General features: G+C 35.7%; 1 protein-coding gene across 1 annotated transcript; it reads left to right on the top strand.

Moving 5' to 3' along the window:
• The first annotated feature begins 6,556 nt into the window (after nucleotides 1-6,556).
• Nucleotides 6,557-10,540, top strand: LOC148075069 (transcobalamin-1-like). Its single transcript, XM_087795044.1, has 5 exons — nucleotides 6,557-6,695; nucleotides 7,934-8,019; nucleotides 8,145-8,292; nucleotides 10,219-10,355; nucleotides 10,432-10,540. Exons 2-5 carry the CDS (start codon nucleotides 7,950-7,952, stop codon nucleotides 10,491-10,493), a joined length of 417 nt encoding a protein of 138 aa, XP_087651170.1. The 5' UTR covers nucleotides 6,557-6,695; nucleotides 7,934-7,949; the 3' UTR covers nucleotides 10,494-10,540.
• The last annotated feature ends 13,024 nt before the right edge of the window (nucleotides 10,541-23,564 follow it).

Raw genomic sequence — 23,564 nt, 5'->3', positions numbered from 1 at the left:
TTTCTAAAAGCACAATATTTGAGGTCAAATGTATAAAAAATTATAAACACATTTAAATATAGAATACAAACATCTGACATTTTCTATTTTATAGTAATTATGCAGCTGTTTAAGGAACAAATCACTTAAATCACTATTTGACTGACGCATATAAAAAAGCTAATTGTTTGCTAATTTTTTAAAGCATAAGTTAACAGAAGAACCACATTTTTTATATATTGTTTATTCAAATAAATGTCTAAAGTCAGCATACGGAAGATTGAATTAAAAATGTGAACACAATTTTTTTTAGCCTTTTAAAAATATACTTTTATTTAATTAGAAGATGCAAGTCTCCCGTACGGAGCAGTGTATCGACAGAACCTGTTTTTTTTTCTCTGGACATCTAGAAATCATCCGAGCATTTTTTTTTTCCTCCCTCCGACCACACTGCCCTGCTGCTCTCCGCCTCAGACCCACTCATTAGCCCTCTCACCCTGGGTCTCCAAGGACCTGTGACCCCGACTATTGTCTGGCCCGGGCCTATCCCGACAAGATCCCCCGGCAGCTGAACAAAAGCCCCGTCATTAACTCCGGCTGGAACTGACCCCTTTGGCCGCGAACCTGCGGCCCCCTTTCGCCAAGCCTGTCTGGGACCGAATGAAGTGGCTCGGCAACCTTAACACCCCCCCCCCCCTTCGGCCGCACTATCAGTGGGTCGCTCCACCTGCTCTGAGCAAACACAGATGTCGCGGCGGCGGAGGAAACCTTTGAGGGACGCGGGGCATAAAGCAATAAGCTGCTCGGGCACTTGTTTGTTTTCGTGTTCCCTCAGTCAATAAAGCAATAACAAGTAGCTGAAGGACACACGGCCATGTTGGACTTGCTAAGCACTGAGGCGTCGAGAGTCGACGCAAATCAAATGTTTTTTGTTTTTCGGGAGGTATATAGATAATCCACGTGAGACCTTTTCAAGCGATTGATCAAACAATTAATGGATCGAGCTCGAGCAACGGATCGTTCGTCACCGGTACAGGCAAGACATGAGCAATGGACAAAGAGCTCGAAAGCATCATTAGTAGCAAATGTCCCTCGCGGGCATCCATCACTCCGGCGGACCACAGAACCGAGTCTGTGATTTAAAAAAAAAAAACAGTCTGCACATCCAGTAGCTAAAGAAATGTTCTGTCATTGTAGATGATGTTCAGAGCACCAGCGCCCCCGTGTGGTGTGAAGGTCGCACATCATCTCTAGTCACTTTCATCGATCCAGGTAGATTATCTTGTTACCAACATGAATAAACACAAAAGCATGAAACTGTGTAAATGAAAATAACTTTATTCTTGTATTCTTAGTTGTCTAAGGTTTGAGGCAACAGTACTTTATTTATTTATATGAACTAGATGTATTTTTACAATATCTTTGTATGTATATTTCAGAGGATTTAGAATTTAGATGAACTGGAAATGTATGTTTATTTACAATATCTTTGTATATACTGTATATTATTTAGAAGTTAAATCATGAAGGTATTCAAGAGGATTTAGAATTTAGATTAACTAAATATGTATGTTTATTTACAACATCTTTAAGTCTATATCATTTAGAAATCAAGTCATGATGATATTCAGGAGGATATAGAATCGAGATAAACCAAAAATTGTGTTCATTTATAATATCTTTGCGTCTATATAAATTAGAAATTAAATCATGAAGGTATTCAGGAGGATTTACAATCGAGATAAACTTAAAATTGTGTTTATTTATAATATCCTTGCATCTATATACTGTAATTTAGAAATTAAGTAACAATTATATTTAGGAGAATTTACATCTATCTGGTGACAAATTTGACTACCTTTTCTTTTGTTCCAATAATTAGTTATTATTGTTGCTTTTCCAGAGCTCATCTTTCAAATAAAAAACTCAACTGGTTTATTTATACAGAAAGACATCTGATCATCACATCAAATTGAATCTTTTATAAAGATTGTATTATATAGTTAAAATGGAAGATATATGCAAATTAAAATAATTTGCGAGAAATGCACCAAAATCACAGTTAAACCACACAGAAAAACCTTAAAAATGTCCTCAAACTTTCCAGAAGCCCCTAAAGTGGATCATCTTTCCAAATAGTGTCCGTCATTCACTTGTATAGACCTAATATGAGTAACTTTTATTCAAACTACAAACCACGAAAAGAGGAGCTTTTATAATAAAAGTATATTTTTGCTGACCAGTAGAAGTTCTCAGTAAATGAGAGCAGTTCACGAGTACACTACTGCCCCCCAGTGGTGGTGCGACATAAGTTCATACAGTAAATTTTAAAAAATGGAAACTGATCTGCTGATCAAACTCCTTATTTAACCTCTGTCTGAGTTTACCAAAGATCATAAATATTACAAGAAAAGCCTTATGATTAAACTAATAATTCAACAGGTGATCGCCAAGGTAACGGTATGTATGATGGATAAGAAACATCAAATATAAATAAAGAAGTTCTATAGATCTATAGGGAAATGTTATTCTCGACAAAAACAATAATGATATTCCAGGTATAAGTTGTGTGATGGATGAGACAGGTTCTTCAGAACACACCTGCACAGGTGATGCTGCACTCATGCTACACATGGATGAAGATGTTTTTCAAACTAAATTAAATGTAAACGTCATGATAATGAAACAAACATCTGCAACACTAACACGGTGTGAGTCGATCCACGACCACGGAGTGAAAGAACTGGTCCACATACCTCCGGACTCGAACCTGGACTCCCCGCGCCGGGGAGCTTCTCCTCCTTGACCCGGGGTTCAGCGTGGAGCTCTGAGGCGCCAACCCTTGTCTCGCTCTGGGTTTTTATATCCAGGATCCTGCACACGAACACACAAACATTAAGAAGATAGATTTTTTTTCTCTACACAAGACCCGGGATTGATCCGACCTTGAAAATAAATAAATAAATATATAAATGTATTCTCATCGATGGCTTCTCGTTGTTGATGGCGGGGGGGTGGGAGGGGGTTTGGGGGGAGAGCAAGACGAGTCATCCCCTTCAGTCCACATCAATTCGGCGGCCATTAACAGACGCTCCTGTCATTACACCCCGATTATCAATCCACCTATTTGACCCGGCGCTGCTGTCAAGTGCGTGCGAGTGCAGCTGGAATCATTCAAGCCTCAGTGGATGAATATCGAACATAAATCCATGAAAGATCTGAGGACTTGTCTTTCAGGACCATCTACCTTCCGACTCCATTACGGGCTATTGCATTTTTTCCTGCTCCTTCCCTCGACCGTTATTGGGCAAGAAAAGGCCATGAAGATTATTCAAACGTCTTGCTAGACTATTGAGCTGCAGAGTCGACGGTTTGAAAGTCGTCGAGAGAGGAAGTAGAAGGAGGAGTGGAATGGGGGGGGGGGAGGTGGACTCTCATGGGGACCCGTCACCGATAATTAGCGATCAATCATGAATTAGTTTAACGGCTGGAAAAGAACACAGAGAGCACTATTAGACCTCAAAGATTCACTGCTGTCCAATAATTGCTTTGGACTTTTACAGGAGGACAGAAGGTCTGGAGCCTCGTTCATCACCTCGTCGTCGTCTTCCTGCCAGAAACTGCAGCTGAAGAGAAGCACTTTTAACATCCCCCCTTTTTACCGGCGACTAAACTGTAGTAACAAGGATATATGTGTAGTATTGTCGAGTACTTGACTCTGGTGTTGCAGAATTTACAGACCACATGACTCTTGACGAAGTCGTAACTACTTTCATTTGTTTTTGGAACTAAAATATGTCCAAACGTCAGCTTTAAAAGCTGCTGGAGTCGACTGCATCCTCTCGTCCTCAGTCATTACCAGGATCTCCCGGCGTAAAAGAATTTTGATGAAAAGAAAACGTGATTTTAAAGAAAACGTTTATATATACATCGATACAGTGCTGTTGAATATCAATACAGTACATCCAGTATATATCGGTGTATCAATACTTCCTCACACTCCTAAAGACATGTCTCTAGTTCAACGATGCAGAAAACTGACCAGAAACTGTTTCCTTCAACTGAGAAAAATCTCTAAATTTAGGAAAATGTTGTCACAACATGATCTGGAACTTATAATCCATGTGTTAGTGTCTTCTCGTCTGGACTATTGTAACAGTTTATTTTCATGTCTTAACAAGAAGGATCTGTCTCGCCTGCAGTTGATACAAAACTCTGCAGCGAGAATTCTGAGCTGCTCTAGTAGAAGAACTCACATTTCTCCGATCCTTAAAACTCTTCACTGGCTGCCAGTTTCTTTCAGGATCAACTTTAAAATTCTGGTTCTTACTTTCAGATCTATTCAAGGTCAGACCTTCCATCAGAGGAGAGAAATCCTTCCAGACTGTTGCTCCTAAGCTTTGGAATGATCTTCGTTTGATGATCTACTGACTCCTTCAAGAAACATCTTAAGACATTCTTATTCATGCAGGCAGTATTATCTTGACCTCTAAAGTATATATTTTATTGAGTATTGTTTTGATTGTTTAAGCGCTTTGTGACCCTGGTCTGGAAAAGCGCTATATTAATACAAATTACTTAAATACTTACAAGTATAAAAACTGAAAAAAGTATCTATACTAAAATTTTCTCTGGATACAATACTCATTTTTTAAAGTATATGTTCCATATGTGAGTCTCGGTATGGAGTTAAAAATGTTGGTATCGTGACGACCCTACTGAGGATTACATTAAAATAAATAGATGAATGAAGTATCTCGCAACGTTAAGATGATAAATACGACATGAACTTAACTTGTCATTTTCTTCATATCGTCCTCGTTTCCATTGAAATTAAAAGTGAACTTGACTCGTCATCAACCAATCAGCGCACAGACTCAAAAGTACACAATTAAATGTATACGTTTGGTTCATAATAATGTTTTTAACTTACTTACACTCATATTTGTAGATAGAATCTCCGCTTTTCTCTCCACCTGTGCACACACTTGTTGAAACATATCGTTCTTGAGCACGTTTGCGCCTGAAATCCTGCTTCCACGCAGTCATGTCACGTGGTCAGCATCCGCTATCTCTGAGTGGTTAGTTTCAACAAGCAGGAGTGACAGCTGGGACAGCCAATGAACTGTTCGCAAACGACACACCGGCTGAGCCAATCGGCGAGCCATATTTAACCAAAAGGCGGGACTTGTGGCAGGGATCTTATTCAGGATCGCACAACGAGTCGATCGCGATCTACTGGTCGATCTCGAGGCTGTTGCGAGTAGATCGCGTGAAATTATAAAATATGAAATACAGTAATAGTGAAGATAGCTCAGATTGGCTGCCGTGCATGTCAATCAAAATATTATTGCGCCCATTGGTTGACGGTTTGATTGACATGCACAGCAGCCAATCTGAGCTCCCGCCTCCTCCAGTTTACGCACAAAAAGTTAATATGAACCAAGAATTAATTTCACGCATGACAGAAACACGAGAAGGAATTGTAAGCTCTTTTTTTGGCAATATAATGAAAAAAATGCGCTTTTGATCGCTTTAAGTATTTTCCAAGAGAGTCGCAGAAACATCACGTCATATTCTAATGACGCTCAGACAAAGCGCTCAGTAGTAAAAAATAATGTGACGATTAATAAATCACTGATGAACAGTTTTATTCTCGTTAAATATTCATATATATAAATATTTTTTGTGCACCATTTGGGTTTGAGTGTTTGACCATTTTAGTAGGAAGGCTGAGGCTGAGGATATGAAACTTATATTTCTTTAAGTTTTTATTTTTCTATACATACATTTTTTATACATACATTTAAATACAGCGCACCAGTTGGTTCATAGAAACACTTTCAAATGGGCTTTTATTGTGAAAATATGTGATGGATTATCTTTCAGTTTCATTAATGGACATTTCTGGATTATTCACGAAAATATATAAATATATTTTGCAAATGTTCGTATTACTTTTAAAGTTACTTTTCTTTTTTTTTTTACGTCATGTTTGAGTGAAAAATCCGCAAAATCTGTCGTGCGCCCATACTTTGCTTATTACGGCAATGCCCTATCCCGCAGTCTCAAGCATGACGTGAAGAAATGAAGAATAAAAATATTATATATCTTTAAAAGTAACACGAACATTTGTAAATTATTTTTCGTGAATTAATCCAGAAAATTGCCATTAATGAAACTGAAAGATCATCTGTAACATATTTTCACAATAAAAGCTCTATGAAAGTGTTTCTATGAATCTCAATGTGCTCTGTATTTAAATGTTTGTATAGAAAAAACAACAAGTTTGGCATGGCTGACAATTTATGTTGACTGAAGTAGACTTTATCTGAAGAAATGACTCAGGACGTTTCATTTTGATTGTTTAAGCGCTTTGTGACTCTGGTCTGGAAAAGCGCTATATAAATACAAATTACTTACTTACTTACTTACTTACATTCTGATGTGTACTTTCAGAATAATAAAGAATAACTGATGTAAGTCCGCATTGTTATAAAGATGAGGAAGGAAGTGAACAAACACGTTATTCATCCTTTACATCATCATGTTCTAACCAAGGTTTTGTTGGTGAAATTAATCATTGAAACTTCCTCATTCTTCTCAGAGGTTCATCAAACATTCCGATGAACCAACAAGAACTGGTTTGATCTTTCATGTCTTAACTATATCCAAGTGTTCTTATCATCAGAACCAACAGGAGTCTTCGCTGGAAGGTCTGTGAGAAACTGATGCTTTTATTTTACTGTTTTAAATGTTTACATCACTGTTGTTACTTCTAACTCTTATAGATATTATTTGAATACATGTAACTACGAAAATAGAAATGGGTAATTATTTACTATACATTAATAATTAAAAATTAAATATGCTGTACTTGATTGAGAAGAATTAACTCTAAATAATGTGTAACTTTCTTTAAAGATGATGTAAATATTTGTTTTAAATTTGACGAAATGGGTTATGGGTTTTTTTTTTCATCTTATATTATAATATAGATCATTATCCCTTCTTAAATGAAGGTTAACTAAATAGACTATTCTTTTTAAATATTTATTTTTGTATTCTTAAGAAAATGTGAATACTTTACATAAACCTTTACAAAATCTTTTTACAATTTTTTAAACCTTATATTATATTAATGATCATTAGCCCTTATAAATAAAGGTTAAATAAATGGACTATTCTTTTTAAATAATTGTCATTATTTTAAGAAAGTTTAAAACATCTTAATTAAATTTAAAAAAAAATCTTTTTAACATATTTTAAACCTTATATCATATTAATTATCATTAGCCCTCATAAATAAAGGTTAACTAAATAAACTATTCTTTTTAAATATTTTTTTTTTTTTAAGGAAGTGTAAAAATTTTAAATTAAATTTTACAAAATCTTTTTACAATATTTTAAACCTAATATTATATTAATAATCATTATCCCTTCTTACATGAAGGTTAGCAAAATAAACTTTTGTTTTTAAATATTGTTTTTTTTTAAAACAATGTAAATATTGTACATTCAATTTCACAAAACCTTTTTACATATTTTATATTAATGATCATTAGCCCTCCTTTAATGAAGGTTACAAAGTTAAACTTTTTTTTTTTAATTATTGCCTTTCGTGTAATCCTTAATACATTTCTTTGAATATTTACACCATCAGATGAAACAGTATCTTTAAGATGAACTTCCAAACATATTCATCCTTGATTTTTTTTTTCTAAGAGCTTAAACTCGTGTAACTTCTCATTTCCAACTTCATTTTTTCATCTATAATATGAAATATGTGTGATTTGTTACACGGATCCTGACATTTAATTCATTGTAATAAGAATATTTTCTATAGATTTGACTTGTTTGTTTATGATTCCAGGATGGAATGATGTATTTAAATGTTAATCATGCTTTAATAAACACCAGTACTAACGTGATATTGTTTTTTTGTATTGTTCAGGTGAAGGAGGATCAAAATGAAAACCATGCATCTCTTCCGCTTTTCTCCGGTTCTCCTTTTCCTCGTCCTGATCCCACAAAGTCGTGGTGAGACCCCGAGAGTCGTCCAGACTCTGCTTTTTATCTTCGTCTGGTCGTGTTCCTCAGGATGTCGCAACCATTTCACCAGCAGTGAAACTAAAATGGTGGCGTTTTCTTTTGTGCTCCACCAGCCGACCCGCCCAACCAAACCCATTTCACCGTTCGAGTCACAGACTCAGTGACTCAAACTGCCAACGAGACCTATGGAGCTTCTGTGGTGGTTGGAGGGATTCTGCTGGGGGGACTGAGGAGACTTCAGGAGTCCAATGAAGGCTTCACGTAACCCACTCTTGTTATTTACATCTAGTTTTAAGTTACATTACATTAACGTGTAAAGTTAAATATCATTAAATGTAAATATCGTTGAATTAAAGCTTTAACCTCCTTTTAATGACGACAATATGTTAAAAATGTATTTGGAATTAGTGTTAAAACATATTTGGAAATAAGTTTTACACATGTTTGGAATTATGTTCATACATTTTTGGAAATACATTAAAACGCCTTTGAAATAGGTTAAAATATTTTGGAAAATACATTAAAACGCCTTTGAAATACGTAAAAACGTATTTGGAAATACATTAAAACGCCTTTGAAATAGGTTAAAATATTTTTGAAAATACATTAAAACGCCTTTGAAATACGTAAAAACGTATTTGGAAATACATTAAAACGCCTTTGAAATACATTAAAACGTGTATGGAATAAGTGTCAAAACATATTTGGAAATACATTAAAATGCCTTTTATATACGTAAAAATGTATTTGGAAATACATTAAAACGCCTTTGAAATTAATAAAAACATATTTGGAAATACATTAAAACGCCTTTGAAATACGTAAAAACACATTTGAAAATACATTAAAACGCCTTTGAAATTAATAAAAAACATATTTGGAATTACATTAAAACGTCTTTGAAATACGTAAAAACATATTTGAAAATAAATTAAAACGCCTTGGAAATTAATAAAAACATATTTGGAAATACATTAAAACGCCTTTGAAATACATTAAAACGTGTATGGAATAAGTGTCAAAACATATTTGGAAATACATTAAAATGCCTTTTATATAAATAAAAATGTATTTGGAAATACATTAAAACGCCGATTTGAAATACGTTGAAACATATTTGGAAATAAGTTTAAAACATGTTTGAAAATATGTAAAAACACGTTTGGAAATACATTAAAACGCCTTTGAAATACATTAAAACGTGTTTGGAATAAGTGTCAAAACATATTTGAAATACATTAAAACGCCTTTTAAATACGTAAAAACATATTTTGAAATACATAAAAACGCCTTTGAAATACGTAAAAAGTTATTTGGAAATACATTAAAACGCCTTTGAAATACGTAAAAACATATTTGGAAATACATTAAAATGCCTTTGAAATACGCAAAAACTTATTTGGAAATACATTAAAACACCTTTTTAAATACATAAAAACATATTTGAAAATACATTAAAACGCCTATGAAATACGTAAAAACATATTTTGAAATAAGATTAACACATGTTTGGAATTATGTTAAAACACGTTTGCAAATACATTAAAACGCCTTTGAAATACATTAAAACGTGTTTGGAATAAGTGTCAAAACATATTTGGAAATGCATTAAAATGCCTTTTATATACGTAAAAATGTATTTGGAAATACATTAAAACGCCTTTGAAATGAATAAAAACATATTTGGAAATACATTAAAACGCCTTTGAAATTAATAAAACATATTTGGAATTACATTAAAACGCCTTTGAAATACGTAAAAACATATTTTGAAAATACATTAAAACGCCTTGGAAATTAATAAAAACATATTTGGACATACGTTTTACATGTCTTTGAAATACGTAAAAACATATTTGGAAATACATTTACATATCTTTGAAATACGTCAAAACATATTTGGAAATACGTTTTACATGTCTTTGAAATACGTCAAAACATATTTGGAAATACGTTTTACATGTCTTTGAAATACGTAAAAACATATTTGGAAATACGATAAAACGCATTTGAAAAATATTTGGAAATCCTTTTTACACGTGTTTGGAATTATGTTAAAACATGAGTGAGTAGAAAATTAGTCAAATTTGAATTTCCAGTGAACCAACAGGTTAAGTACATTTGGGATCCGGTACCTTCCAGGTTTTCCTAGAGTAAGTCGGTACTTTGTTTACCTGTGTGTGCCAGGTTCACCTACACTGAAGACCCAAACCACGGTCCGTTCTTGGTGAGTGTCAACGGTCTGGCAGGGAGTTCCGAGAATCGCACCTACTGGGAGCTTCTGGTAACTACACCGGGCAGTGGAACCAGACGCCTCGATGTCGGTGAGCAGGATAGTTTCCCTTCACAACGTTCACGTGGTGAAACCGATACCCACACTTGTCCAACTTTGTCTTCCAGGCATGGGGTGCTACCTTCCAAATGAAACCGATACAGTCATCCTGAAGTACAACAACTACTAAGAGTTTAAAAAAAAAGTTGTGGAACAATAAAGACTAAATAAAATTGGTTTCTGTCTAAACATGTTTTTAGTGCTGTTTTTGTGACTCCCTTGTTAATCCTCGAGTGATGAGTTAAAGAGTGAAAACTGTCTTATCTTTAATGAAAACCTTCTGTCCATTTTATGTATAATCTTAGTAAGTCAGTTGCAACACGTGGTCCAGCCCTCCATGAAAAATGTGTCTTCAACCCGCTATAGTTATCTGATGGGTTTTTTAACTTATACATGATAACAGATCCACCTATATAAGAAGTTACGACACTGCTATGTAACTTACGTATTATAATATTTATAAAGTAACTATAATATAATTCGAATGACAATATTACCCTTTGAAGAGATGCTCAAATAAACTTTTTACAGAATTATTTGGCCATAATTATTAAGATTCTGATAATAACAAGACAGTGTTTACACTTTACCTATAGCTTGACTTCATAAAGTATGTAATACATGAATATAAACCATTGTGAACTCTTAAAATAACAAGTAAAATAATGTATATAGACTCATGAATGCACTGTAGTGTCATAATATTGTACATTTAGAACAAATGGGTTTTTTTTTATTATTAAAACTGAAATAATAAAAAATAAAAGGTCTGAATCAAACAGCTTTTTATTGTTGTAATAAAATAAACTCCTAAATATATATATATATATATATAAAAGGTTATTAACAGGTTAATAATGTTTTATTTTTCAATTAAAATAATTTGAAAACTAAATCATTTTTAATTGATAATAAATTGGTGAATTCTTTTTTTGGGGGTCACTCCTGGGTTCTGTCCCGTGTTGCCCTCATGGTCTCCATCTGAACCAGGTCCTTCAAAAACATGAGTAACTTCCTTTTTTTTCATATTAGATTTTTTTTTTATTTTAACCAAAAGTTGAGTATTATGAACAGTTGAGCAGTTCAACTGTTGTTTCATTTCTCAATGAAAGACAGAAATCAACGTCAGAAATATGGCTATTTTCTTCCACCGTCAAGTTTAAGAACGAATCTTAACATATAAAGTCGTGCATAACATGTAGTGTTTGTTTCAGCCAGCGAAGGTTAAATCATGCTACGTTCATGCGTGTGGATTATGTGACCTTCAGATACATATCAGAAGAGGAGGCAGCTTGTGAGTGTCTTGAAGTCACGGTGATGAAGACAGTGTCGAAATCACGGTGATGAAGACACAGTGTCGAAATCACGTTGTTGAAGTCAAGATGTCTAAATCACATTGTTGAAGTCAAGATATCGAAATCACGTTGTTGAGGTCAAGGTGTCGAAATCACGTTGTTGAAGTCAAGGTGTTGAAGTATCGGAGACAAAGTCACGTTGTTGGTGTCACGGTGTTGATTGAATTCATGTTTTTTCAAGTCACTGTGCTGAAGTGATGGTGTTGAAGTGACGGTGTTGGAGACACATTTTTGAATTAATGGTGTTGAAGTCACGGTGTTGATGTCATGGTGTTGAAGTCACGGTGTTGAAGTCATGGTGTTGAAGTCACTGTGTTGAATTAATGGTGTTGAAGTGACGGTGTTGGAGACACATTTTTGAATTAATGGTGTTGAAGTCACGGTGTTGACGTCATGTTGTTGAAGTCATGGTGTTGAAGTCACTGTGTTGAATTAATGGTGTTGAAGTCACGGTGTTGAAGTCATGGTTTTGAAGTCACTGTGTTGAAGTCATGGTGTTGATTTACTGCGTTGAAGTCATGGTGTTGAATTCATGGTGTTGAAGTCATGGTGTTGAAGTCACTGTGTTGAATTCATGGTGTTGAAGTCATGGTGTTGATTTACTGCGTTGAAGTCACTGTGTTGAAGTCATGGTGTTGATTTACTGCGTTGAAGTCATGGTGTTGAAGTCACTGTGTTGAATTCATGGTGTTGAAGTCATGGTGTTGATTTACTGCGTTGAAGTCACTGTGTTGAAGTCATGGTGTTGATTTACTGCGTTGAAGTCATGGTGTTGAAGTCATGGTGTTGAAGTCACTGTGTTAAAGTCATGGTGTTGAAGTCACGGTGTTGAAGTCTCTGTGTTGAATTCATGGTGTTGAAGTCACTGTGTTAAATTCATGGTGTTGAAGTCACTGTGTTGAAGTCACTGTGTTGAAGTCATGGTGTTGAAGTCACTGTGTTGAAGTCACGGTGTTGAATTCATGGTGTTGAAGTCACTGTGTTGAATTCATGGTGTTGTAGTCACTGTGTTGAAGTCATGGTGTTGAAGTCACTGTGTTGAATTCATGGTGTTGAAGTCATGGTGTTGAAGTCACTGTGTTGAATTCATGGTGTTGAAGTCACGGTGTTGAAGTCATGGTGTTGATTTACTGCGTTGAAGTCACTGTGTTAAATTCATGGTGTTGAAGTCATGGTGTTGAAGTCATGGTGTTGAAGTCATGGTGTTGAAGTCACTGTGTTGAAGTCATGGTGTTGAATTCATGGTGTTGAAGTCATGGTGTTGATTTACTGCGTTGAAGTCACTGTGTTGAATTCATGGTGTAGAAATCATGGTGTTGAAGTCACTGTGTAGAAATCATGGTGTTGAAGTCACTGTGTTGAATTCATGGTGTTGAAGTCACTGTGTAGAAATCATGGTGTTGAAGTCACTGTGTAGAAATCATGGTGTTGAAGTCACTGTGTTGAATTCATGGTGTTGAATTCATGGTGTTGAAGTCATGGTGTTGATTTACTGCGTTGAAGTCACTGTGTTGAATTCATGGTGTAGAATTCATGGTGTTGAAGTCACTGTGTAGAAATCATGGTGTTGAAGTCACTGTGTAGAAATCATGGTGTTGAAGTCACTGTGTTGAATTCATGGTGTTGAAGTCACTGTGTAGAAATCATGGTGTTGAAGTCACTGTGTTGAATTCATGGTGTTGAAGTCATGGTGTTGAAGTCACTGTGTTGAAGTCATGGTGTTGAAGTCATGGTGTTGAAGTCACTGTGTTAAATTCATGGTGTTGAAGTCATGGTGTTGAAGTCACTGTGTTGAAGTCATGGTGTTAAATTCATGGTGTTGAAGTCATGGTGTTGAAGTCACTGTGTTGAAGTCATGGTGTTGAATTCATGGTGTTGAAGTCATGGTGTTGATTTACTGCGTTGAAGTCACTGTGTTGAATTCATGGTGTAGAAATCATGGTGTTGAAGTCACTGTGTAGAAATCATGGTGTTGAAGTCACTGTGTTGAATTCATGGTGTTGAAGTCACTGTGTAGAAATCATGGTGTTGAAGTCACTGTGTAGAAATCATGGTGTTGAAGTCACTGTGTTGAATTCATGGTGTTGAATTCATGGTGTTGAAGTCATGGTGTTGATTTACTGCGTTGAATCACTGTGTTGAATTCATGGTGTAGAATTCATGGTGTTGAAGTCACTGTGTAGAAATCATGGTGTTGAAGTCACTGTGTAGAAATCATGGTGTTGAAGTCACTGTGTTGAATTCATGGTGTTGAAGTCACTGTGTAGAAATCATGGTGTTGAAGTCACTGTGTTGAATTCATGGTGTTGAAGTCATGTGATTAAGTCCTGGCGATGAAGTCCTTGTGTTGAAGTAAGGCTTTTTAAGTCACGTTTATTGAAGTCACGTTTTTTAAGTCACGGTGTTGAAGTTATGTTGTTTAAGTCACGTTGTTTAAGTCACGGTGTTGAAAATACACGGGGAAGGTTCTTCATGTTCCCCAGCAGCAGGTCAGCAGCAACATCCACAAACACGTTCTGGGGACGTTCTGAAGAGGGTCAGTGGCACCACGGCAGAGCTTGACCTTCTCTGAGGACGACAAGCAAAACAGTTCTCACTCAACACCAATAAAACACAACTTAAGTTTCAACTTATCTCTTACTATAGTATCTTAACTTAAGCCAGTGTCGCTGCATCAACATTTGACTTCTAGTCTCAACAAATGAAATGTGAATCTAAACTTTGCTGACAGTGCATTAAACGTTTTACTTTTAGTGTTGTTGATAGAAATGTGCTTCTCTTCGACCCAGGTTTTTCGAGTTATCTTGCAGGTGAAGTTGTTGGTCCACGCCGAGGAGTTTGAAAGATGGTAGACGCAAGGCTCTGTTGATTGGTTGGAAAACAGATGGCCAGGTGGCCACGACAACTCACAAGTGAAAGGAGGAGATTTTTCACAGAACGCGTATCCACAAGTCAACCTGAAACAAATCAATGTTGACGATGTTTTTGATTCATTTTTGATTATCTGCACATTTTATTAGATCATCAGAATCTTTTTTTTGCACAAAATGAAGTAGAAGTTCTTACATAAACTAAAACTAGATCACACAATATAATGTTTTTATTCATAAGCTAGAAACTTTTTAAAGTAATAAAATGAAGCAAAAAATAATTAACTTAAATAAAGGAAAAAAGGGGAGAAAAAAAAAACAGAGTGTGAAAAAGAAGTAGAAAGAAGTAAAACACATTTTAAATATACATCAATTAAAATCTAAATATTGCTAAATATTTATACTGATATATCCATGTAATACACAACATTTACTGTATTCACCACATACTGTAAATATCTATATGAATATATATATTTAAAAAAAATATATATATATTTACTCAAAAGCTGTAATTAAAATGATTATTATTATATAACTATTATTGTTTTATTTATTATATTTTGTATTTTATTGTTGTCTTCGTCCTCGTTTGTTAGAGCGTCCAATTGATATCCTGTATGAAGACTTTTATTCAACAAACATCGCCATCTACTGGTTTGAGAAGGTTTTGTTTTTAAATAATTTTAACGTAAAGTGTCTGTTCCTGTAAAAGTAAATGGAGAACTGAAACAATTCAATATGATGTACGATTACAGTTGTTTCTCCGATAAAATGCCAATATAGATTAATGTTATTATTATTGTTATTAATAATAATTACCTGGATAATGCAGATGGGAGGAACCACATTTTCTCATTTAAGCATGTTTTGTGTTACTTCCAGGCTAAGTTAGACTAGAAATAATATTAAATAAATACAGAAGCAACTCGCCATTAACTGTGAAAATTCAAATAAATGACCTTTTAAATTTAATTAATATCTTAAAGACTTATTGTGTTATTGCAACTGACTCAATTTACCGTGCTTCCAAATAACACCCTTGTATATGTGTCAAAGATCATGGTAATGTATCAACATGTGTTATTGTTTAAAATATTGATCTACACAACCTCAGGGTGTTGTTCAGTGCGCGACATTGTTCAAAAATTCCAAAGTTTCCATCTTTTTTTCCGGAAGATGAACCTGAAAGTATCAAAAGATCTAGTTAAGCTTTGTGTGTAGAAACATGTGTGTAGATGTATTACATATTAGAACAAAGAATAATGCAGTAGGGAAAGAATTGTGATCAAACAACATTCATACACAAAAACACATAATCATTCATAAAGACTAGGACTGAATTTAGACTTTTATCTGGATTTAAATTTCATAGGCGACCAAAAATATTTTGATAATATTAACATGATAAACAGACGTTACAATATGAACTTAACATGTGACGCTAAACTACATGAGGTGTGGAAACATGAGGAGGAAATACATGAGGAAGGAATAAATGAGGAGGAAATACATGAGGAGGAAATACATGAGGAAGGAATAAAGGAGTAGGAAATACATGAGGAGGAAATACATGAGGAAGGAAATACATGAGGAAGAATAAATGAGGAGGAAATACATGAGGAAGGAATAAATGAGTAGGAAATACATGAGGAGGAAATACATGAGGAAGGAAATACATGAGGAAGAATAAATGAGGAGGAAATACATGAGGAGGAAATACATGAGGACAAAATATATGAGGAAGGAAAACATGAGGAGGAATTACATGAGGAGGAAATACATGAGGAGGAAATATATGAGGAAGGAAAACATGAGGGGGAAATACTTGAGGAGGAAATTCATGAGGAGGAAATACATGAGGACAAAATATATGAGGAAGGAAAACATGAGGAGGAAATACATGAGGAGGAAATATATGAGGAAGGAAAACATGAGGGGGAAATACTTGAGGAGGAAATACATGAGGAGGAAATACATGAGGACAAAATATATGAGGAAGGAAAACATGAGGAGGAAATACATAAGGACAAAATATATGAGGAAGGAAAACATGAGGAGGAAATACATGAGGAGGAAATATATGAGGAAGGAAAACATGAGGAGGAAATACATGAGGAGGAAATACATGAGGAAGGAAAACATGAGGAGGAAATACACGTGGAAGGAAAAAATGAGGAGGAAATACAGGATTGAGGAAAAAATGAGAAGGAAATACATGAGGACGAAATATATGAGGAAGGAAAACATGAGGAGGAAATACATGAGGAGGAAATACATGAGGAAGGAAAAAATGAGGAGGAAATACATGAGGACAAAATATATGAGGGGAAAACATGAGGAGGAAATACATGAGGAAGGAAAAAATGAGGAGGAAATATATGAGGAGGAAATACATGAGGAGGAAATATATGAGGAGGAAATACATGAGGAGGAAATACATGAGGAGGAAATACATGAGGAGGAAATACATGAGGAGGAAAGAATGAGGAGGAAATACATGAGGAGGAAATACATGAGGAGGAAATATATGAGGAGGAAATACATGAGGAGGAAGTACATGAGGAGGAAATAGAAGTCGAGGAATTAGAGGGAATAGACGTTGAGGTAATAGACACGGAGGAGAGACTACGGAACGTATTTTCTAATTTATTTACACATTTCTGTGTACATTTTCCCCTCAGCCTTATACATGTTTGTATTTACATCCGTTTAAACAATGTTTTTATGTGAATTTTGAGTTGCTTTTCTGCTTTATGTCTCTATATCCAATCATCTTTGAAATACGTAGTTATGGCACTTCTGGCATCCCATAGAATAACTTCACCTCACGAAAAATGAAAAACTCTTGGATGAATATCTTGGATGTTTCATCTCTAACCTAAACAATAAATAAATAAATAAATAAGGGCGGAAGTGTTTTTTTTTTCTTCTTTTTTTTAATCTCTCAAAAGCACAAGACGGTCAAAAGGGAGAGAACAATAACATGTGCAGGAGGCAGCGAGCGAGAGCCAGTGATGTACCAGCGACACAATTGAATCTCTCAAATGCGATTACAGCCGCTCCTGCTGATTGATGAGCTCGTTAGTGGAGCCACTGTAACAACTACACAACGATCACACAAACGCACACAAACGCACAACATCACCATCAACGGTCAGACTCACCTAAGAAGAGCAAGAGCAATGACACAAACATTTTTTTTCTGCTTCTGCCTGAGGATAAAAAAAAGAAAAGAAAAGTGGATTAGAACTGATGACATGTCGTTCACCGTCATCCGTGTGACTCCGACGAACACAAGTTGCATTTACAACCAGACCATAATAGTCCCTTTGTTTGAGGAGAAACTTATCTCAGATGCATCATTGAGGTGATGAGGAGTCCAACAGGTTTCGGAAGCAACATTTTCTAGAAGAGCATTTTTTCAAGCACAGGGAGGAGGAACGTAAATGTTACCTGGTCGTCTTGGTCCTGCTTGAGGAATTAGTGAAGCTCAGGGATGGGCAAGGCAGGGCATGACCACGATGCTGGAGCGACGCCAGATGGGAGGGTCGTGCGGACGAGAGTCTTAAAGCGCTCCTCGGGAGAAAAACCACCGCTTGCTCTCGGTTTATAACTCTCTGGGGTGAGAACATGGTGAATAACAGAGAAAAATGATAAGTTTCTGATCATGTTTATCCGATGAATTCGTATAAATGAAGTTGCAAAAATACCAAACATGTCGTTCATATAGGGAAGAATATAAGAATGTTGAATAACTGAATTTATCCTTTCGTATGTTGAAACTTTATATTCATAACCTTTTAAATTCAATATAGAAATGAAGGTATGACATTCACGTGACAAGTCACCAATTTTATATTGAATTTAAAAGGCTACAAATAACAAACTATTTAACTTTAAACATTTGTTTATTCATTTTTGGAATAAGAATATCAAACTCTATGTGTAAACAAATATGTATTCATTTAATGAATATTATGATTTTATCATTTAAATCCTTTTTTTTTATTATTAAAAATCAATATAGACATAAATAACATTGATTTATTTAAAAAAAAAAACTATTCAATGATTGAAAAAGAATATAGGTGAATTGAATAAAACTTCAACACCAATACTACCGTCACTATCTGTACAATTTAAATTTGCTGAAAATTAATGAATCAATTAGTGGCACTATTATATCAACATTTTTATATTGAATTTAAAAGGCTACAAATTAAAAATATATTTAATTTAAAACATTTATTTGTTAAGAAAAAACTATTAAATGCTTGGTATGATCAATTAAACCATTCAATATTGATGGAACTGATATACTTCCATATATATACTTCACAATAACACTTCACTATCACTATTTATGATAGTATTTTAATTTTCTCACGCTTTTCTCCAAAGCGACTTACAACACTGATGGGAGTAGGCCGTGACCCAATTTACTAGCTCACCATCAGGAGAAATCATGATTATGTTATGATATGATTTTTTTTTTTAATGTATTGATGATTCTTCATCCAGATTGTAAAGTGTTTACTGTGACATCTTTTTGTGTAGTGTGTACTGTGTCTGTACTACTTTTACTCTGTTGGTGTGTTGCGTTCAGGTTATGTGTTTGAATGGTTTACGTGTAATAGTGTAATGTTTTCATGTCTTGATCATTAATATCTATGACTCGAAACAGACAAACACAGTGATTTTATTCACTTCATACTTTCTTTTGTCTGCCAGTGAATTAATACACGGAGGAAAAATAATACAAATACAAATAAATAATTCTCCAAGAGTGTATTTGACAGACTTGTTGCGACATTTGAGTGGATATCAAGTTTGAAAATCTGTTTTGTGCATCTGTTGTGCATTAATACTAATGTGCTATTAGGCTGACCACATTTATTTTCCACTTCCACGAAAGCCTTTCCTTCCTTCCACTAAGATAGAAGCTCATTAGCCTAAAGGAGCTCCAATTCAGTCCAGTAAAATGTTTACAAACCAACCTTGTAGTTTCAAAATGAGAAATTCTTTACAAGTCAGAAATACTGGTTACATAACACTAGATCAGGGGTCTCTAACATAGCAAGGGTCAAAGACTATGCTGCCGGTTGATTCCTTCTGTAAACTGTTTCATTTTGATGTTTAATTATTGATGGAATATTGTGTTTTATCACCGTCTAATTGTGTTTGTTTTTTAAATAGATGCCATCCACCATATATATATATATCACAGTACAGATTGGAATCCAGTTGGATCTGGAATCCTCCTAGTACAGATTGTAATTCCAATCTTTACTTGTACAGATTGGAATTCTGGGATCTGAATATTGTAATTCCAATCTGTCCTAGAAGGATTCCAGTTTCTACTAATGAATTCTAATCTCTACTAGGAGAGATTATAATATGAATCCTACTACTGTATTCGGATCTGATTTTTGGAATTTCAATCTGTCCTCGGACAAATGGAAATTCTACCAGGACAATCTCCAATTCTAATAGGAGACATTTGTATTACATCAAAATGTTTTGGAAAATAGACTGAATCATTTCACACCTAAAATGTCTATTCTAGGTTCATATTTTAAATATCTGATAACCAACCCTTGTCAATACACATTGTAACCATGGGGACAGCTGTCTGGTCCATGTCATAGACCTTATTCATTTGGACCCTTGCGGATTGTCCCCATGATAGATTGAAGAATCCACTTGTAGGCCTCGTCTGGCCTGCTGGTCATGTCGATCAGATCAGAACTGCTCCTATGGTGTTGTCTTTCCGTAGGAACTATCACTCATTTTACATATCAATGTCGCTTATGCATGAGTTGGTGACTTTGCAAATGTCGGTTTTTCTAGTTTATTGACTATGTCAACATTACCCCATAGAAGTTCCTTTTTTTAACCCATGCAAAAATGACTCTTCTAACAACCCAACTTGACCTTTCCAAGTTACACCCATCTCTAGTGCAAAAGCTACTCCATACCAAATTCCAGATCACCAAGAGTATACATTTTTGGACTGAACGCAGCAAATTATGAGTAGTATGGCTGAAAAAACGAAATATTGACACTGAAAACATGTGTTTCAAAAGCATTTCTACTGAATTTCTTGAAGCTTGAAGTGCTGGGTAACCTAGAACTTGAATTTGCTCCCATCTTGGCACTTCACCCACTTGTCTAGTTGTAATATCTTGTCATATCTTTCCTGTGTAATGCACAAGGCTTCTGATCTTCTCTTCAAGCAATCTGTAGAATTCTGCTTTCTGCTGCTGCTCATCCGCCGCCATCACTTGATCAAACTACTTTATGTCACTTTGACATCAACTTTGGAACTGGCTTGAGAAGGGAACACATTTGCTCTTTCATAGCAAGTCACTAACTTATGTTTTTTTTTCTGATTTACAAATCAATATTATGATTCCAATTCAGTAGCAGGATTCATATCTGTACTAGAACAGATAGGAATTCATGATACATTCTAACATACTCCCACAGTAGAAGTGTGTCTGTTTCCCGGTTCCTGGATTGGTGTTCCAACAGCAACCATCGTTGCTCCATGCAAGAGATGATAGTCTCTTCCATGCTTAAATGGTACTGATCTGGATTCCTGTACCACGGACTTCTTGGCTACTTTTCGGTTGTGTAGAGTTCGCTGGAGTCTGGTCGGGGGCTGGCTCAATATGTTCTGTCATACTGCTCAGGTTGATCAGATTCTATTGTGTCGGCAAATAAGTCTGGGATATCATCTTCGTGCTCAATTCCTTGGTAAGCCAAAATCTTCAATTCAGCACAGTGTGTGTGTGTGTGTGTGTGTGTGTGGAGATTGTCCGAAGACGACCGCGTCGGGCGAATTTCCTGTAGTTGCACTCGCTGATGTGTTTATGGCATACGTGATGTGTTGAAGTCCTTCAGCCCGACCCTTGTCAGGAGGTTCTTCAAGCCACTTCCCAAGCATCGGACTGATGGTCTCTGTTGACACATCCTTGAGACCGTTGGTGACGCAGACGTCCATGAACGATGACCAGGCCTGGCCACTTCTCAGTGAGCTCATTGATGACTCCTGCAACCAATTCCTTTCCATTGTCGGACTTCAATATGTGTGGAGAATCAAACAAGCAGAAGGTCCGCACAAGTTTTTCAGCTGCTTCTGAAGCTGGTTTAGAGGTCGGGGGATGAGTCCAGCAATACTTTGTGAAGTGGTGTCGCATGTGGAGAATCCACTTGTAGGCCTTGTCTGGCCTGCTGGTCATGTCGATCAGGTCCAAACTGCTCCTATGGTGTTGTCTTTCTGTAGGAACTTTCCTAACTCATTTTACACATCAATGTCACTTATGCATGAGTTTGTGACTTTGCAAATGTTCAACCGGTTTTTCTAGTTTATTGTATGTGGTATAGTAGCTTATTGTATGTATGTATGTCTAAGGGGACTGGTTAATGCAATCTAATGTAGTACTTGGAGGGTCCAGTAGAGGGCGTGTGGAGATGGGATCAGAGTGAGTTAGGAAGTGTGTGAAGCGAAGAAGAGAGTTATCCCGGAAACCAGGTAGTCCTAAGTGTATGGAGTTTTTCCCTGTGTCATGCTTGCAACAAAGTTAATAAAGAAGTAAACGGAGTCGCACAGCGTGGACCTCACTTCTTATGCGAAGATATAACATTGTATGTTAGTACTGGTTAGTTCTGCTAGTTAATAATAGTGAGGCTGAAGAAGGGTGATGGATGTCACCCGAAACTTGCTGAAATAATCTCCCTAATTTATCCAGTAGTAGAGTTTTAAATTGTATGATATACATGACACGACATCATTTAGTTTTATTATTAGGATTTTACCTTAAAAGTAACATCGCAAAAAAAGGCAACATTTACAAACAAATACAGTAACTTCAACCTATATGGGACTATGTCAACATTACCCCATAGCATTTCCTGTTTTTAACCCATGCAAGAATGGACTCTTCTAACAACATGAATGGACCCTTCCAAGTTACCCACATCTCTAGTGCAAAAGCTACTCCATACCAAATTCCAGATCACCAAAAGTATACATGACTGATCTGATCCAGCCTTACACCCCAGCTCGGGCTCTGAGGTCTGTGGATCAGAATCTACTGATGGTTCCTGAACACGGTTCAGGACCAGAGGAGAGAAATCCTTCCAGACTGTTGCTCCTATGCTTTGAAACAATCTCTGTGTTTGATGATCAACTGACTCCTTCAAGAAACATCTTAAGACCTTTTTATTTGTTCAGGCTTTTCCTTGATTTTCTGGAACTCGTTGTGTTATCAGTTTTACCTTGATCTTTAAAGTATATACTTTATTGAGTATTGTTTTGATTGTATAAGTGCTTTGTGACCCTGGTCTGGAAAAGCGCTATACAAATCAAAATTACTTACTTACTTACATTTTTGGACAGAACACAGCAACATATGAGTGGTGTTTTGCGAAATATTGATACTAAAAAACACTGTGAAAAGCTCATTTTTCCTCCTCCCACGAAATAAAACCACCACAAAAGTAGCTGCATTATTCTCCCCATACAAGTAGTATAGGAGTGAAATATTTAAAAAATCAACAACAATGTCCTTCACTTCTATACCTGTAAGAAGTGAAATATAATGAAACACAATACTCACCATTTTATTGTGTCAATGATATCTTCCTTGTGGACAACAGGACAGGAAGTCTTCTTGCAGTTGAGAATTTTCTTGGAGCCATTTTCTTGAAGCTTGAAGTGCTGGGTAACCCAGAACTTGTATTTGCTCCCATCTTGGCACTTCACCCACTAGTTGTAATGCTTGTAGAATCTTGTCACGGAAATTTGAAAGACCATTAAATACAGTTACAGAGAGCCTTGTAAATTAAATTTTGCTGCACAACCATGTGTTTGGCCCCCTGTTTATTTAAGTTTGACACCCCTGATCTAGATCTAGAGACACGTTTACATCTTTTGGTTAGAGGTTCTACTCCAGGAAGGAAAACTAT

This window comes from Callionymus lyra, chromosome 7 (genome assembly GCF_982586985.1).
Source record: "Callionymus lyra chromosome 7, fCalLyr1.hap1.1, whole genome shotgun sequence".
NCBI lineage: Eukaryota > Metazoa > Chordata > Actinopteri > Syngnathiformes > Callionymidae > Callionymus > Callionymus lyra.
Note: the sequence above shows the minus strand (reverse complement) of the source record. Positions and strands in the feature narration are given on the sequence as shown.

Coding starts and splice junctions, on each gene's coding strand:
- LOC148075069 (XM_087795044.1), top strand. CDS start 7,950: ATGAAAACCATGCATCTCTTCCGCTTTTCTCCGGTTCTCCTTTTCCTC. Junction 8,020..8,144: donor CCTGATCCCACAAAGTCGTG/GTGAGACCCCGA, acceptor GTGCTCCACCAG/CCGACCCGCCCAACCAAACC. Junction 10,356..10,431: donor AACCAGACGCCTCGATGTCG/GTGAGCAGGATA, acceptor TTTGTCTTCCAG/GCATGGGGTGCTACCTTCCA.